Raw genomic sequence first — 16,782 nt, 5'->3', positions numbered from 1 at the left:
GAGACAGAGGGGAGTAATTGATAGGGTTATAGAGATTATATTGTAACATCAACTTTTGCCTCTCAGGTGATTATTATCTTAACATTTTAGTAATTTTTATTGTCAATAACATTAGAGTCAAAGGAAATTGAAACACACAGCCCCAACTACAAAATTTATGTGACATGCCCGTAGCTCTCAAAACATTTTTTGTAGAATTTCAACCCAATTCAAAAATGCATCATTCCTTGCCTCAAAAAGATGACAGCTGGATGAATATCTATCATATTATATTTTTAGACTTTGCATGTAAATAAAGGTTATTATTTACATTAACTGAGCTAAGGCATCATCTGGGGACAGAGGTAATGTCCAAGGATGCACCTGGTGCTGTAAAGTAGCTTGACATTCATTTGTGAATACCCATCAGACCTGATGGGACATTAACAGGCACTGACTGAGGGCGTATTTTACTTGTATCCAAATGTAAACCTATCCAGAAGTACACAGTTAAAACGGTGAGATGTACAGATGATTTTTCTCTTCTTCAAGTTTTCGGCTCCTTACATTAGGTTATGGGATTTTTGTGTTGCCCTCATATATAAGTAATTTATGAGTGGGTACCCTGCCATAAATGCATTTATTAAACTCACAACACAGCAGTGTTTGTATCAACTCTGTGTGGATTTCTAAGGCTGTACCTTGGGATGGCTCAGCAATGGCTGCACATCACCGAAAGGCTTCAACTTAACAACCATCATCAGTGCATTTGACTACTCTTGGCACTTGTTGATAAATCTTTTGGTATCTTTGAAATTGAATTGCCTTTTGTTACATGATCTTCAACTTTCAGTCAAAAAGTCTTGCTTTACATGTGGTCTGTTCTGAAGTCCCACATCGAAGAGCTGCATGTTATTGCAAACTCCATGCATGTATTTTGGAGATATTTAACCTACTTCCGGTATAACCTCGTATATCTCTCGTTCGCTTAACGCAGCTCATCCCTCCAGTAGGAGCGCCTGTATCGGCCTCTTAAAGACGCAGCCACTCCACTTATTCTGTACTGCCTCCTCAATATAACCTTTATCACAACTTGTCAATGAACAGGTAACTTAATAATTATTTTCCCTGCACTAATACTGCACTGAATTACAGATTAACATACCAACACAATCTCTTGCTGTTTTGTTCTCCTCCTTATGTAATTGGGTAAAAGGCTACGTTTCACTTTTATTATTTATGTAAATAGGGACGTACGTAAGTGAAAATAAAAATAAAAATTGATAAGTGAACTACTTTCGATACATATTTGATACACACTTGACTGATTGCTGCTGATTAGCTCTGACAGGATTATGTAATGTGTTGTATACTCAGGGAATGAGCCTGCTGTTTCTCACACAAAAAAAAAGCAGTCAGGACAAAAGGGGGCGGGTTGGTGTTTTATTCTGAAGACTACAAAGCTCAAAACAATAAGTATTCAACCAATCAGGGGTTGTGTGAGAAATGATCAAATAGCAGGAAATATTAATGACAAAAGTTAGAATATCCATTCACATTTGGAGATCAATTCAAAGAAGACACTTTCTGCTTAATTATAGCAATACAAAAAAACAGCACACTACAATGATAGACTTCTGTGATTTTTTTTTTTTGGCAAAATCCAAATCCCTCTTAAAAAAACATGTCTGTCACTTTTAGCTCTGACACACAAAACATTAGGCTGTACTTCAGCTGTTTCAAGTAACTGAGAGGAACGTTACGTCTTATTCACTGTAAAACTGTGGAAACAGACACACACATACACACAAGTTGCATATGAGCAATGAAGAGCTTTTTGTTGACAATGCATACAGCACCCATTGAAAAAAAAACAACAAAAAAAACATGATTCATAGTCACTGAGAAATGACAAAAAATATGTACATCCCTGAAATAAACAGCAAAATCAAACAAAAAAAAAAAGAAAAAAAAAGATGACATTCTGTGTGCTAATAGTTATATGGGCATAGTGCTAGGGTTTCTATTCGTCACACTGTCATCAGTCTGTCAGGCTCATTTTACTGTACCAATCTTTCACACTAAAATTCCACAAATTGAATTTCATCATATCATTATCTCTCTCATTTTGTTTCTCACAGTCTTCCCATACAAACATTTATTAATTCATTATTCTATGAGAATATAGAATTTCTCAATAAATCTGATGGCTTACAAATTTCAGTACAGTCGTGTCTGGCAAAAGATAATACTAATGTGTTCATAGTTGTTTGATCATGGGCAGATACCTGCAGCTACATACACACTACTGTGATTTTTTTTTTTTTTTAAAAAGCGATGCCCTTCGGGAGCTTGGTCGAATAGTTGAGGAGTTATTATCCCATATTCACAACCAATCCATATGTACAGCACAATTATTTATCTGTGGTCACAGCTCTAACAATGTTTTTAGCGTCTTCCTTTACAGCCCTGCAGTAACCACACAGTGGAATCATTTGACATCAACTACAAACCATCTTTACAATCAAAGGCTTGGGTAGAAAAGGTAAAACATCATGTGTGTTTAAAACTCGTAGTCCTTTTCAGCCATGTCAATTGCCCAGGCGAACTTTTCTCTCTGGGTTTTGTTGTAGATCTTCTCAATGGGAACGTCACATTTCTTGCACCTGGAGAGGAGGGAGGACGGACCAGTTTAAGGGCTAAAAATGACTGAGCTCAGCCACTCACTGGCCGCATCCACTACTCACTATTCACATCTGGGAAATTCCATGAAGGCGACTAGACAGTGAGTCAGATGTCAGCAGAAAAAATCTAAAACTATTCAGCTCATGTGCACCGCGTTAATGTTGTAGGGACTTGATTAATGACCATTGTTTGTTTACTGCTTTTTATACTGAACTGTGAAAGAGTCCACTATGTATTACTATACTATACTGTATATCCACTATAATCCAGTGTCTTTAGAGACAGTCCACATGTACAGTATACTGAACTTATGGTGAAACTTTGACTCACTCCTTTGACAAGGTCCAGGTATTGATCTTTTTCACAACATACATTTTGACTTGTCACTGCAGGAAAAATACAGGTCAAGCAAATTTCATTAACGATGGCTCACTTCTGTCCCAGTGAGCCGTGACACGGAGCCAGCTTGCATAACACCAGGGCCTCAAACTATAGCTCAACTAAATGGAATGCCCCCCTTATTAAAGTTATTGATTACAACTCTGCTCTTCCTGTTATGACATGCCAAAATGTCTGCTGTGAGGAAGGTCTATTGTGTTATGCTGTTCGGGGACACTTGGATAGAACAGGGCATTGTTAATGTTATTAGTAAAAACCAAAAAAGTCAAAATGTCTGCAGTGAAAGAGGCTTGTGGCGTGAATTCTGAACTTCTGTCACATTTCTGGCTGAGACGCCCGGTGGCTTTAAAATGTTTTCAGTTCTCGTGACTGCTCGGGCTCTGAAATGCAGGAACATCGCAGCTATATTCTAGTATTATGCGCCAAGATGCGCATCAAACATTGCAGATTTAAAACCAAGGACTGCCAGGAATCCTGTGTGATAAGGGTTCAAATTTTAAGGCACACCTGTTCTGATTTAGGATTAAACGCTAATTCCGACTAACTGTTAACTCAACTGAGAGACATAGCAAGAATGAAGGTGCTACGCGGTACGGAAAAAGGTGGCGATGAAACAGTTCAGGTTGGACTGCTAATGAATAATATATAGGTATAGCTAGCTAGAGGCTAACTAAACAGAAAAAACTGATAAGCTCCCAATTCATTTGACAAGGTTTCTCTCTGCATGACAGGAAAAATACGCCTCCCCGGCACCAATCAACCCGACTCAACTCAGTGTTTTCATCTCTGTTACACATATTCACAAACATACAACTACAGTGTAGACCAGGTTCCCATGCACCACCCTATTAGGGGGGACCCCATCCCTTACGCCTTACAACCAGGCAAAACATGGAGCATTCCTGTATCCATTGTGCTTGAGGAGGAGGCTCTCCATAAATAGCTGTGGGGCATGGGTTAGGGAGGGCGGACTACTGTTCCCCCGTCTCTGAGGCCTGGCCCTCCATTCAGCCACAGACAGCTCCTCATTGACTTCCCACATGGAGGAAGGAGTGCTGTTTGGGGACGCTCCCTGGCTTTTAGAAACAAACCCCATTGTTCCTCACACTCACACGCTTTTCTTCCTCTTATTTTCCTTCTGCAGCCGTTAGCTTTTTTGCTTGTGCTGCTCCTTTTCCTACAATGCAAGAGCATTTCCTGCCTTTTGTCACCAAGGTAGATATGCACCCCCCCCCACACACACACACACACACACACACACACACACACTCTCACCCACCCAGAGAAAGCTGGCCTATTAAACAGTAGGTGGTTTGCTCATTTAATGTCAGTTATTTTTACTGTAGTGACACCTGTAATCAAACGATAGCTTGTGGTTAATAAACTGAAGTGAGCAACATCTGCTGCATCACATACATACCATGCAACAGAGATGCGTGGATCCAGGTAGTTGAGCTTGGAGGTGCCCAGGGCAATCTGCTTGTTCTCCTCTCTGTCTGTGGCCTGCACCTGGAGCTTCATCAGCTGCTCCTCTATCCTCTGGACAGCTTTACGCTTCACCTCCACAGCCCTGAGAGAGACACACAGGAAGACAGAGGAAGGAATAAGTACAGGTACAGAGGGAAAGAGAAAGAGACACAGATCGAGATGCACAGAGGAACAGAGACAAGGGAAGGACAGAGGGAGGAAGAACTATGCCGACAAACTAAACATCATGAACTTGATGTTTAGGAGGCAACCAGATAAAACTTTGTGGCCTTACATCCCACCTGAGATGAAGAGCTTTCAGTAAGTAACGGATAAGACTGTGATAGTCTCTTGCACCGGTTAGCAGCGCTCAGGCGTTCTTACTTTTTGCTCTTGTCATCATGGGAAGCCTTGTGATCAGCCTTGGCAGCCTTCAGCTGCTTCCTGGCTGCAGACAGTTGATTCTGTTTCTCGTCAATCTGCAATCACAACAAACGCACATCTTTATCATGTGGAAAGGGAACATCTTCATCAGCAACATTTTACTTTAAGGTGGCCAAGATGTTACTGAGACATCACTGTTATTTCGAGGGACAACAAAAACCGAAGAAAGGTGTAACATGAGTTTTACCTTGGTCTGAAGGTTTTGCATGGACTTCTCAAATGTTTTAGGTGGAGCTCTCTGGTGGTTACAGAGGATGGCCACTGCCCGGTTGGCCCGATTGTAGGACAGGATCTTAGCTGGGATGCTGTCATCAGCTGGACACAACAAGGTAGGAGAAGTTTAAAATGATTAAAATTTGAAATCATTGACCTACATATTAATATATAAAGGCAGAATATATTTTATTCATAGTATTTTTGTAACTGAACCATCTATACAGTGACCTCTTCTTTATGTAATTATACATAATCTGTCAAAATATAGATATTAATTGACTGGGAAGGCTTTCAAAGTTAGGATGTGTATACTTCAAGTTCAAAACCCAGACCCCTTCACTTCTTCTACAGACCGCAGTATAAATTCACTTTGGCCCCTTCACCTCTCCGCTATGATACTGTAAACTAAGCTCACATTCCTGTTTCGCACTTCATTTATTTCATTTGTGTTGGAGCTAGAGCGGACCAAGTATTATTTACAAGGTGGTTCTGCTTTATTATTTGTCCCTGTCAGGTATGTTTTGTTGTACATGAGTTTATGTTCCATGTTGAATATTTCATTACGAGGCCCTTTGTACTGCTGTCCTGCGGGAGAGAGGAGCTGGAGCGAGCAGGTTTATTTGCATGAAGGTTCTGCTTTATTATCTGTCCTTGTCAGAATAAACAGATTTAAACTCCAAAGAGATCCTGGTGTCACTGCATCTTCATTGCTAACAAACACAACACAGACGCCACCTGTTACATGTTACACATATACATGCATATTTATGCAATATGCAACTGAAGAGACAGATTACTGATAAAACAACAATCCTATACTGTGTTACTTTATAATTCCTTGCAGGCATTGATTTATTGAATGGATTTAATTACTTTTTTAAGTGTTCGTTTTGTTTGCTCTTGATGTTGATAAACAATATGACTGTAACCTCAATCCGCCTAAAGTTATTCCTGTTATTACATCCAGTGTAATCATCTATTGAGTTTACAGCAATGTGTGTTGGATCCAATTCCCGAACATTTAAAGTCCAATTATTTTCTTTGGTGCTTCAAAAGACTATAAAACATCATGCACCATGCGATCTAACAATTAAGACCTATGCAATTTTTGTTTATAGGAAGACTTCTTGCCAGAATCAATGGGCAAAATGTGTCAACGCATCTTTTACATTTTACATTTCAAACTTGAGTTTTTGTTGAATTCCACAATCGCAGTAAAATTTTGCAACGTCACAAAGAGTGATTTCAATGTGTACTTGTGTTTAGAAACTACATGGCTGTTATTCTAGTGAGCTGCTTTGTTGTTATCGTGGTTGTTGTTGTAACTGGCTGTGGCTGCTGTCACTCACTGCAGGTAAGTTCCTTGAGCTGCTGTTGGAGGGTGATGGAAGCGTTGTAGGTACGAAAGACCTTGGCTGTCAGTCCATCCATCAGCTCCTGCAAGTGTTTATTCAGAATAGAAGTCTGCAGGAGACACAGAGAAGCAGAGCGTGAAAAGCAGAGGAAAGAGAAGCGGTGGGGAACAGAGCGATACAAATTATTATGATTATTAATTTAAAGATAGATTTTCACGTGTGTTTCTCACATTCAGTCTGTCGAAGAGGTCGTCTTCTGGCTGCTTGTTCTCCAGAAACAGCTGAAGGTTTTTAAAAACCTGTTAAGAAATCAAAAAGATTTGCTGAGCATGAATTCAACACTTCAGTTAACTGTGCTCATGTATGCACTATCAAATTTCTGCCACATGGGTGTGCTATATTATTTCTGTTCATGATGACAAGTGCAGGCGGTTTATTGTAGGTTTGTGTTTTTTTTTGTATACACTTCTAAATGTATGTAGGGATGCAGAAGAAGAGGAAGTGTAGCAGTACATTAGATAGTGCAAAGGTGTGCTGAAGAGTTTGTGACTGAAAATAACAGATAACTAGTGTGTGTGTGTGGGTGTGTGTGTGTGTGTGTGTGTGTGAGATTGTGTGTGAGTACATGCCGGTAATAGCAGGAAACAGACCGACCTCTGAGGCAGAGCAGGCGGAAAGGTTTTAGTGCCTGATCACCTGTCTGTGCAATCATCCTACTCAGCCTGGCAACTTCTTATCTCATTAACACTAAATTCACATAAATGTCAAATGCACACCCAGCACCACCCTAATAAAACCAGATATCACAGTTCAGTGCTTTAATGTATCTGCCACAGGTCCTCTTGTCTCCCTTCTGCTCTGTCTTTACCTCCTCTCCTCTCTTTTCCTTTTCCCTCTCTTACCCTCTTCTCCACAGGGATCCGGTTGTAGTAGCGGATGGAGTCTTTTCCCAAGAAGTCGAACTCCACCACGTACTCCTGGTCATCCATTTTGGGGTACAGTTTGATGTGCTCCACCCGCAGCGAGCAACAGCCGACTGTGTCCGCTGTCTCGCCTTCCTCCTTTTCATTACCTGCCCTCAGTGCCAGCTACGAGGGAAACCCCATACATTAGGATCATGATCAAGTTGTAAAGGTGACACATTTTCTCAGGGATTTATTCTATAAACTTGGGTGCATGCATCAACTAAGTTAAAATATTGGTGGTTGTAATAAGTATTAGTATTTTATCATTACAATTTCACCGTACTTTACTCACCTTGTCTATGAAATAAAGCGCCACAGCTCTCTGCCTGATCCTCATCTCTTTTGATTTCCAGTCGTCTCTATATTGGTTTCGGATGCGATCTACACACTTCTTCAACCGTCGGGCAGTCTCATATTTCTGCCAGTCCTTCTCCCCCTGCACAAACATACACAAACAGCTCTTTTGGTCAAATACTGGTAAAATATGTAACCTCCGATACGGGTTAGGATTAATACAAAACTGAAGCTGGAGGCTCAGTGTTGAGACAGCAGGCACCTTGATCCTGGAGCTAGGATTCAACATGATGTACTTGATGGAGCCCTGGATGTTCTCTGTCCAAGACGCCAGCCAGGTCACCTTGTTATCATGGCGAACCTCCTTCCATTTTGTCCCTGGGGGAGGTTTAGGGTGCTTGGAGTCCCTACAGAAAAAGGAGGCAGATTTAGATAGATGAGAAACATGTTGACACCATTCCCCCCTTTGTTTAGCAAAGCATTTTCCACAGCTTGGAGCATTTCTGTCTAACTCCACTGATGCTGTGTTTCTACTTGTGTGTTGATTACGGTGCATTCCTCCATTTCTCATTGATACAATAAGCCATGGACCAGACTGGGGCTGCTCGATTACCAAAAATAAAATCATATTGCGATTATTTTGTCAGATATTGCGAATTCAGTTGGAATGGGTATTTTTTGCATTTCCTTTTCACGGAAAAAAATATAAAAATGATGATGTGATTTTTGTTGGGCTTTGTACCAAACAAACATTTTCCTTTACGTCTGCAGAATATGATTTATAGGCCACGGCGTCTCTGAAGCACCACGACGCTTATAGTGTTAACAATGCACAATAATGTTGTGACAAGTTTTACCTTTATCAAAAGAATTGCAGCTCCTGCGATTTGGATATTGCACTTGGCCATATTGTGATTTCGATTATGTTTCGATTAATTGTGCAGCTCTAGACCAGACCATGATTAATTCTGTATTATAAACACTTCAGCTATGACACAATAGAGTAGGGGAGAGTGGGGTAATTAGTGCCAAGGGGCAAGTAGTGCCACCCCTGTTATCTAGAAAACCATAGAAGAACTTGGTCATGTGACCACATATTTTTGAAGAGGCATCTATTTCACTCATCCTGCAAAGAAGGGAGACACATGGCTTGAGAGGTAAGCACATTTAAGTTCAAAAAAACAATTTTTTGCCCTCCAAAGTAAATTTTCTATGATCATGGTTTTTTGATTGCTGTGTTTGAACAATTATAGATAACTTTGAAAACAGTTCACACATGTTTTAGTGCTTTAGTAAGCTACACCATGAGTCTATACGGTTAGCATGATGCAAGCTCAAAACAGCTAGGGGATGCATTTTTTTTTTAAATGGTGGGCTTGGGGTAATTTGTGCCAAAGTGCCTTATGATTATGTACTATATATTGCTTTATTGTATTTTATTGTTATTGTACATTGTATTCTTTCATTTGATCACTAAAACTATGTGACATTCTTAATTTTAGACCAAAATCCATCATGCCACGTGAATACAAACGGAAGACAGAGAGGGTTTCAACTCCTCTTGAGAAATTGGAAAGAGCAGTAAAAGAGGTGCAACAGGGGAAGACGATGTGTCCGGTTGGAAAGGAGATGAAGATCTGCAGGATGACCATAAAAAGATATATGGATAAGAAAAAAATAGGAGAAGTAACAAAGCCAGGCTATGAAAGAACAGCAGTGGCCAAATGAGTCTCCACTTAGCGATGCCACTGATTATGAGAGTTCAGATGTCCAGAGTGATGATGATGATGATGATGGTGATGGTGTGATCTGTCTGCTGGTAACTTTGTGATTGTGAGGTTTGCAGGTAAAAAAATCCAAATCCTATAACTATGTTGGATTGGTGGAGAATGTTGAAGGTGATGAGATCAGTGCAAAGTTTCTGAAGCAAAGTTGTAAGAGGTCTGTTGAGGGAAAGCCCATCTTCACATTTAGAGAGAATGATGAAGGAGTCATCCCTAAAGGTGATGCGCTCAAGAAACTACCCACACCACACAAACTTGGTGGTACTGCTAGAAGGGAGCATAAGTTCACATTTCCATGCAGCATTGAAAAGTGGGATGTTCAGTAGTAGGCCGAATCTGTGAAGAGATTCAGATGCAGATCATTTGCATGATTAGGTTTTCATTTTAGTTGCTCTGAGTCTAGGTGTGTTCATGTCTTGTTTAAGTTCATGTCAGGCCTTGTTTGTTAAATAAACGTTAAATAAGTAATTTTGTATTGAATTTGTCTTGCTTTTATATAGCATTATCGTTTGTGAGATTAAAATGATCTGTTTTACTTCAATTATCAATGGCACAATTTACCCCAGTGTATTCTCTCTAATGGCACAACTTACCCCGCACCGAGGGCAAGTTGTGCCACAAGACCACTTTTTTTTTCTAAAGCTATATTTCTCAAACAGTTTATTTAAGATCCAAAGTGATTGTTCCCAGGGATGCACAACATCCTAAACTATATGAACATATTTTAGTTGGAGGCATTACTGTAATCCCCTTGCTTTAAAGGCACTTTACCCCACTACTTACCCCACTCTCCCCTACAGAGAAATGCCACTGTAAAACAAACCCCATTGTGACCAGTATGTTGGGGGTTAACGTATCCTCCCTGAGTAGTGTTATTGTTTGCACACACACGGCAGGACAGGAAGACTACCTTTGACACAGTGCCGGCATGTGTGCGAGTGCGTGTCAGTGATACATCTGCCGTACTGTACGTGCCACATGCAGCACGTACATTCTTTCGCCGGCGTCCCTGGGATGGCAACTGAACGCAACAAATTAGCCTTTCCATAAACCCTCTTGCACACACTCTTGCCCTGGAGGCTTAGAGATAAAAAGAAAAAGTATTCCCTCTATAAATAAATCCAGCAATTACAACATGACAGTTAGAAGATGAAAGAAAAGATAACGGGACATAAGAAGAAGAAGAAGAAAAAAAAGAGGTTCAACAGGGAGATAATGGTGAAGAACAGGACAGGGACTGTATGTCTGAATGTGACCTTTTGACATACTAATAACTTCCACAAGCACCCACTTAATATATCCTCTTCTCACAAGCACACACGTTCACATTTACCCTTGTAATTCATACTTCAGACCAACAGTATTCTTTCACATAACATCACCTGTATTGGTTTGACCGGCCAACTTGTGGTAAAAACACAGAACTTGAGATTCACAGGTTTTGTGTTCTTCCTATCCCTAAAATCAAATAAAAATGTAACAATTCATGGCAGTGAGGCTAGTGATAATGGCGGGAATGAGATTACCCACTTGCTACAGTTAATGATGATGTCTTCAGGTCTGATGCGGCGTTTCAGCATGCCCATCTTCGGATGGTCACCTCGTCCTCGGAAGAGGCCCGGCGGCTCAATGCGGAAGTTTCCAATCCTCTCCTTGTGGTTGTCCATGATGCAGAAACCGTACTCCTGGAGGAGCCTCTCATTCTCCTCTTTGATTTTCTACAAAGTGTTTAAAAATATAGTACAATGAGATATTGCAAGATGTTTTTAGGGCTGGGAGAGTCTGCATGAATGCAGGTCTACCTGTTTCTCCTCTTTTGACATCTGTTTCCTGGCCTCTGATTGGGCCTTGAAGTACTCATTCATATCACTGAAGTTGCACTTGTTCAGGTCAGTGATCTTTGACTTCTCCTCTGATGTCATTTCCTACAATAAAAGAGATAGATAAGATATCTGAAGCATGCTTAATTTAAATGCTTGGACTTGACACCATCTGTGGACTGTGGCTCTTGTGCTGTAATTGACACACTCCTCACCTTCCTCCAGTCCTTGAAGAAGTTCTTTCTGAAGATGTCCTTAGTGGTGTACTCATGATCCAACATCTTGGCAAAAAATGTGGTTACCTCCTCAGCAGGAGCACTAAGTTTCATAGGCTTACCTACAAATACGGAATAATTATACTTTAGTCTTGACTGAAGATAATTAAAAAAAAAAAATGTTACAACTTATTTTTTACACAGACTCACCATCGTAGTAAAATCTGACTTTGTCAGGCAAGGGTTCGTATGGAGGTGCAAACACTGGACCCTTATGTTCAAGGAAGCGCCATTTGGAGCCATCAGTGTATCTTTCCTCCTCCCACCTAATCATCAAAACAACAGAATACAAACCAGTGAGAGAACAGAAAAAATATGGTATCTACTTCTCAGTGGCTGTTTATAACAGCTAACTGTTCTTGGTGTGTAATTTCCTGAGGAAAAGAACAATTTGACCCCAAAATGATCTTCTTACCATTTCCACTTCTCCTCTTCTTCCTTTTTGGCTTTCTTTCCTTCTGTTACCTTTTTGTCTTTTGTCTTCTTTTTGGGCTTGATGTCCTAAAACAAGTGGAGAGAGCAGAATAAATCCGGAGAACATAAAAGAGCTAATACTCCAGCCTGGAGAATATGACAACACATTCATCAAAATGATGTACAAAAACAAAAAATGAACCTCGTCCTCCTCATCTTCTTCGTACTCATGTTTCCTCTTCTTTGCCTTTTTGTCGTGTTCTGTCTTGACTTTTTTGGGCTTGTATTCAAATCTGAGAACAGTATATTGATAATCAAATTGTGTCTCATAACACAGAATTATAGACAACCAATTCTATAAATGATTTGGATTCATTTGAACGATACCCACTCTTCATTGTCGTACTCTCGTTTGGTGGACTTGTTGTGTTGGGGAGAGGGGTAGAAGCCGTTGTCTTCTTCAGGCTCGCTCTTTATGGCTGCTGGGCTTGTGTCTCTGAGTCGCACATTGGAGATATGGAATTGCATATTAGTGAAGCAATATCCCATTCACCATAACGAAGCAATAGCTAAGCCTGCGGTTAATTCTTTCCAAAATGATTTATGGCTGGAGCTGCTTTATAATTACTTTCATTTCACATCAGACACAACAAAGTGATGCTGTTTACCTTACGTGTCCATTTTCCTTCTCCTTTTTAGGCCTGTCTACATGGGATGATTTGATCTGTGAGAGACAGGGAAAAACATATTAGATTTTCCCATCTGTGGATAATTAAAATTCACTTCAACAGTGTTTAAACTGTCTAAACTTTAACTTATGGTCAGAGTTCACGGGGGGCTGGAGTTGCCATCTGTATACTTATTAGTTTTATGTTTTGTTTTCTCATGACTGCAATTTCTGGAAGACACTGGGATACATCAATAAACACAAGAGTTATATCAAAACCACAAAAAAATGATGATCATGAGAAAACAAAGCTTTTATGTTAATGTACCAAAATAATTATTCTTTAATGATGACAAAACATAATATTTTCATGACAGGCCTCTACCGCCTTTCATAAAAGACAGACTGACTATGAACAGACCTTCTCCTCTCTCCTCCTCTCTTTGTCCTTGTCTTTCTCTTTGTGTTTTTCCCTGTGCTTGTCTGAGCTGCCGTCGCTGTGCTTCAGCTTCTCTTTGTCTTTGTCTCTGTGTTTCTTCTCAGAGTGCTCCTTATGTTCGCTGGAACACAGAAGCCACAGAGGTCAGAGATCAAGTGCGAAGAGGTCAGACGTGCTCCAGATGCATAGAGACACAGAAAAAAAAAAAAAAAAAAAAAGCAGCAACCACCAGCAATACAAATGTAACTGTTTTTGACAAATAATGACAGTGTCGGGGACGGCTGCCAGCAGAAATGGCCAAAGTCGTGACTTTGCTAATATACTGCAGCCCACAAGTATTTCAACCAGACAAAAAGAAACCATAGCAAATGTCCATACTGGTTCAAATTACAAATGAGCTGCAGATGTCATTCATAAAAGCACATTTTCGCCAGTCATTGTGATGTATGTTTGCTGATTTAACATGGCAGGGTTCCTGTCAGTTTCAATGAAATGAGCATTACCCTCTGTGATTCTTTCATGTCTGTGGAAAAGCTTGCCTTTTTTTAATATGTTCTGAATGGACAGAATCTGTGTCATTATCCTTGTCGTTTAAGATTCAGTTATGACAGCTAAAACCACCAGAATTCATACTGGTAAAAATGAAGCTTTGTGAGGATAAGTGCATGTTAAGAGGTAATACTGAAAAAATAATAATTTCAGGGGCTGTAGGCAACTTCAGTACACAAATAATAGCTTAAGACAGACTCAACACACGTACTGTAAAAAAAAAAGAAAGGAAGGAAAATGTAGATTTCCTTACCTGTTGCTGTGCTTCAGTTTCTCTCGCTCCTTGTCTTTCTTGTGATCTTTGTGTCTGTGTTCCTTGTCTTTGTGCTTGTCTTTATGTTTGTGAGTATCTATGACACAAAGGAGATATCAACTTGTTTCGCTGCATTAAAAAAAAGTCTGAAAACAGAATATTTTTGCCCATTGTGTATATACAAGAATCAGTCTTTTCATTTAGCTGTCTACGCTTATAGATCTAGATGTCCCTAGTGTTTATTTGAGCTAGGAGGTGTATTCACATAAACTGAAGAGAAAAAAGCAAAAGCAAACCCCAGTTCCATACAGGGGTCAACAATTACGTACAACCACAGGCCAGTTTTTTCAGCACTGTTCGATGAGACGCCAACATAGTTTTATAGTTGCGGTGGTGATGCAGATATCTATTGTATGCTGCAGATATTTTATTTTCAAGTGTTTTATTTGTATTTAGGATCATGTTTGAATGCAGGTGTCATTTTGTGAAGGCTAACAGAGCTACAGCAGCTCATTTAACACTCATTTGGCAATAAACTGACTCAAAATTGACAGTGGCTGACCTCATTTACTGTATGGCCGACTGGAGGTGTCGTAAATGTTGTTGTTGCCTTAGAAACCTTTTTTCTTTTTTTTAATCAGCAGGCCATTTCTGTTAGACTGCCAAGTATATGTGTTTGACAAGCCAAGTGTTGACTATTGTTAGATGTTATCCTGTCATATTTATTAGGATTTACATAAGCCATGTATATACACTGTTAACTACAGTAGATTGATGAGAAATGATCTAAAAGGTTTGATAAACTATAAAAGGAAAACATCAGCTTTCCCTGTGGGGAAAATTATTTTGGGCTGCTATTTGCCTATCCCTGCTTTAGTGTTTACCACAAGATCGCTGTAATATTACAACTATGTTCTAACAATATTCATCACCTCCAATATTAAACAACTTTTTTTTCAGCAGGCTGTTGTCCAACTTTTGATGTATTTTTTTAATAGGAACTATGAGGTAACACTTGAGAGGCAAAATCGTTTTCCTACTCTCAGTGCAGCTTCTCAAATGGTTATACTGTTAACAATTTTACATGAGTCTTCGTACTAAGAATATTTCCCGCTGAGTGAAACCCCACCTGAGGTAGACCTGGTTTGGCTTGATCATCACCTCGTGGCCCCCTGTTGTCATGGCAGTTTAATAAAAGCGTTATCTGCTATTGTCACATGAAACAGTAACACACATCCCAGCTATAAACCTACAGACTGCTTTTATCAACAGCAAATCAGGCTGCAAATTAAGCCATCAAGAAATAAAAAAAAGCCCTCTCAACTTTATAATAGTAACGGTTACTCTTGTGCGGATAGTATAATTTGTGCGACAACAACAACAAAAAAAGACTGCTGAACGCATATGCTTTTAATCACGTACTGTAACTTTTCTTTTCTGTGACTTTGAGTTACAAACTCATGCGTGAGGATTCCCTGTTGGCAGTGCAGATAAATGTCTCTCGCACGGAGATGGAGGCGAGAGTGCAGCTGGTGGTGAGATACGGGCAGGGAGAGGCGATAAGCTCCCAGCTCTCGCCTCCATATCACGGCAGACAGTTGGCTCACCGATCGGCGCCCTGACCGCTACATACAGAAAAAGAAAATGGCGCAGAGACTAAGTCCTCAGCCCCAATTCTGCCACTTTCGGCTCCAAAATTCGTTGTAAATGCACGCACACATTATCAATCTAAAGCATGCAAAATAAACACGATGCCAGGCCCTTTCGGAATACCTCATCAGATTAAAAAACCGAGGGTGGCAAGTGTACATTTCAGACCCTCTTTTTGAACAATAGCCGCAAGAGAGTGGAGGAGAAGGGACTTAGTCTCTGGGACGCCATTTCTGTCCTTTTAACAACTAACAGTAGACAGATCACGATTCTGACTGGAAATCAGGGTCAGTATGAATAAAAAAATCCTCATCAGAGGACCTACCGCTTCCTTTAGATCCCGAATTGACCTGGAAATTGTGAAAAAGGATGTTTTTAATATTTCAATTTTGAAAATGCCGGTAGCTCGGGTTATTCAAGTTTCAATTGGCATACAGCTGTACCCGAGAAATAACGTTTATTTTTGCTGCAACAAAACGCAAATACTGCACATAATTTCAAAGTTTTCACTGAAATGACAAAGAGAGCAGCGTAACTTGTAACATTAGCTAACATTTCTTCACCGTTATTTCACACCAAGACGATTAATACTTGTCAGTTATGTCCGTTATTGCCGAGGAATTCATACAAACTGACCAGAAAAACACGAATTATTGACAAAAAGCTACCTGAGAGCCTCCATGTCCATGATCTCCGCTCATGGTCAAGTTGTTTTTGTTTGTAAAGCAGGTGAAGTTATCACAGTAGACAGCTGTTGAGGATGCGAGGCTCAGGGAACCCTCACTGACACACTGGAATGGAGTCCCAACGTTCACGGACTGCGCATGCTCACACCAACCTGAACACAGAAGATACTCTGCGTGCTCCCTACCTGAGGCACAATCCAAATATCAGCCATCAAGCCAGTGTGGACACTTTAATTTCTCTCATTATTAGCCTATTTTACTACGTTCATAAAGGACTTGTTTCTGCTGGGGCGTAGCAGCTTCAGTGGATCCTGAATTCCCCTTATACCCTATCAATTCCTACTATCAGCAATCAGTAGTAATATGAGTAATTCACTTCTTATAAGCAACATATTTTTCAAAAGGAATCTTTGTAATGCTTTATGTTACAGGCGGTTCATG

The 16,782-nt window shown here is 40.1% G+C and overlaps 1 protein-coding gene across 1 annotated transcript; it reads right to left on the bottom strand.

The window, feature by feature from the left end:
* Nucleotides 1–1,409: 1,409 nt before the first annotated feature.
* On the bottom strand, nt 1,410–16,458 carry top1b (DNA topoisomerase Ib). The gene is made up of 21 exons (XM_056385989.1): nt 16,324–16,458; nt 15,981–16,005; nt 14,006–14,102; nt 13,186–13,324; nt 12,766–12,821; nt 12,489–12,593; nt 12,300–12,390; nt 12,099–12,184; nt 11,834–11,949; nt 11,624–11,745; nt 11,391–11,513; nt 11,119–11,306; nt 8,067–8,211; nt 7,803–7,946; nt 7,448–7,633; nt 6,776–6,844; nt 6,540–6,654; nt 5,162–5,289; nt 4,915–5,009; nt 4,484–4,633; nt 1,410–2,645 (listed from the first exon to the last, which is right to left on the bottom strand). The coding sequence occupies exons 1-21, from the start codon at nt 16,354–16,356 to the stop codon at nt 2,543–2,545; spliced, it is 2,316 nt and encodes a 771-aa protein (XP_056241964.1). The 5' UTR covers nt 16,357–16,458; the 3' UTR covers nt 1,410–2,542.
* Between the last annotated feature and the right edge of the window lie 324 nt (nt 16,459–16,782).

The sequence above is a fragment of the Seriola aureovittata genome, chromosome 9 (assembly GCF_021018895.1).
Source record: "Seriola aureovittata isolate HTS-2021-v1 ecotype China chromosome 9, ASM2101889v1, whole genome shotgun sequence".
Taxonomy (NCBI): domain Eukaryota; kingdom Metazoa; phylum Chordata; class Actinopteri; order Carangiformes; family Carangidae; genus Seriola; species Seriola aureovittata.
The sequence above is the reverse complement of the archived record's forward strand: the minus strand, read 5'-3'. Positions and strand labels throughout refer to the sequence as shown.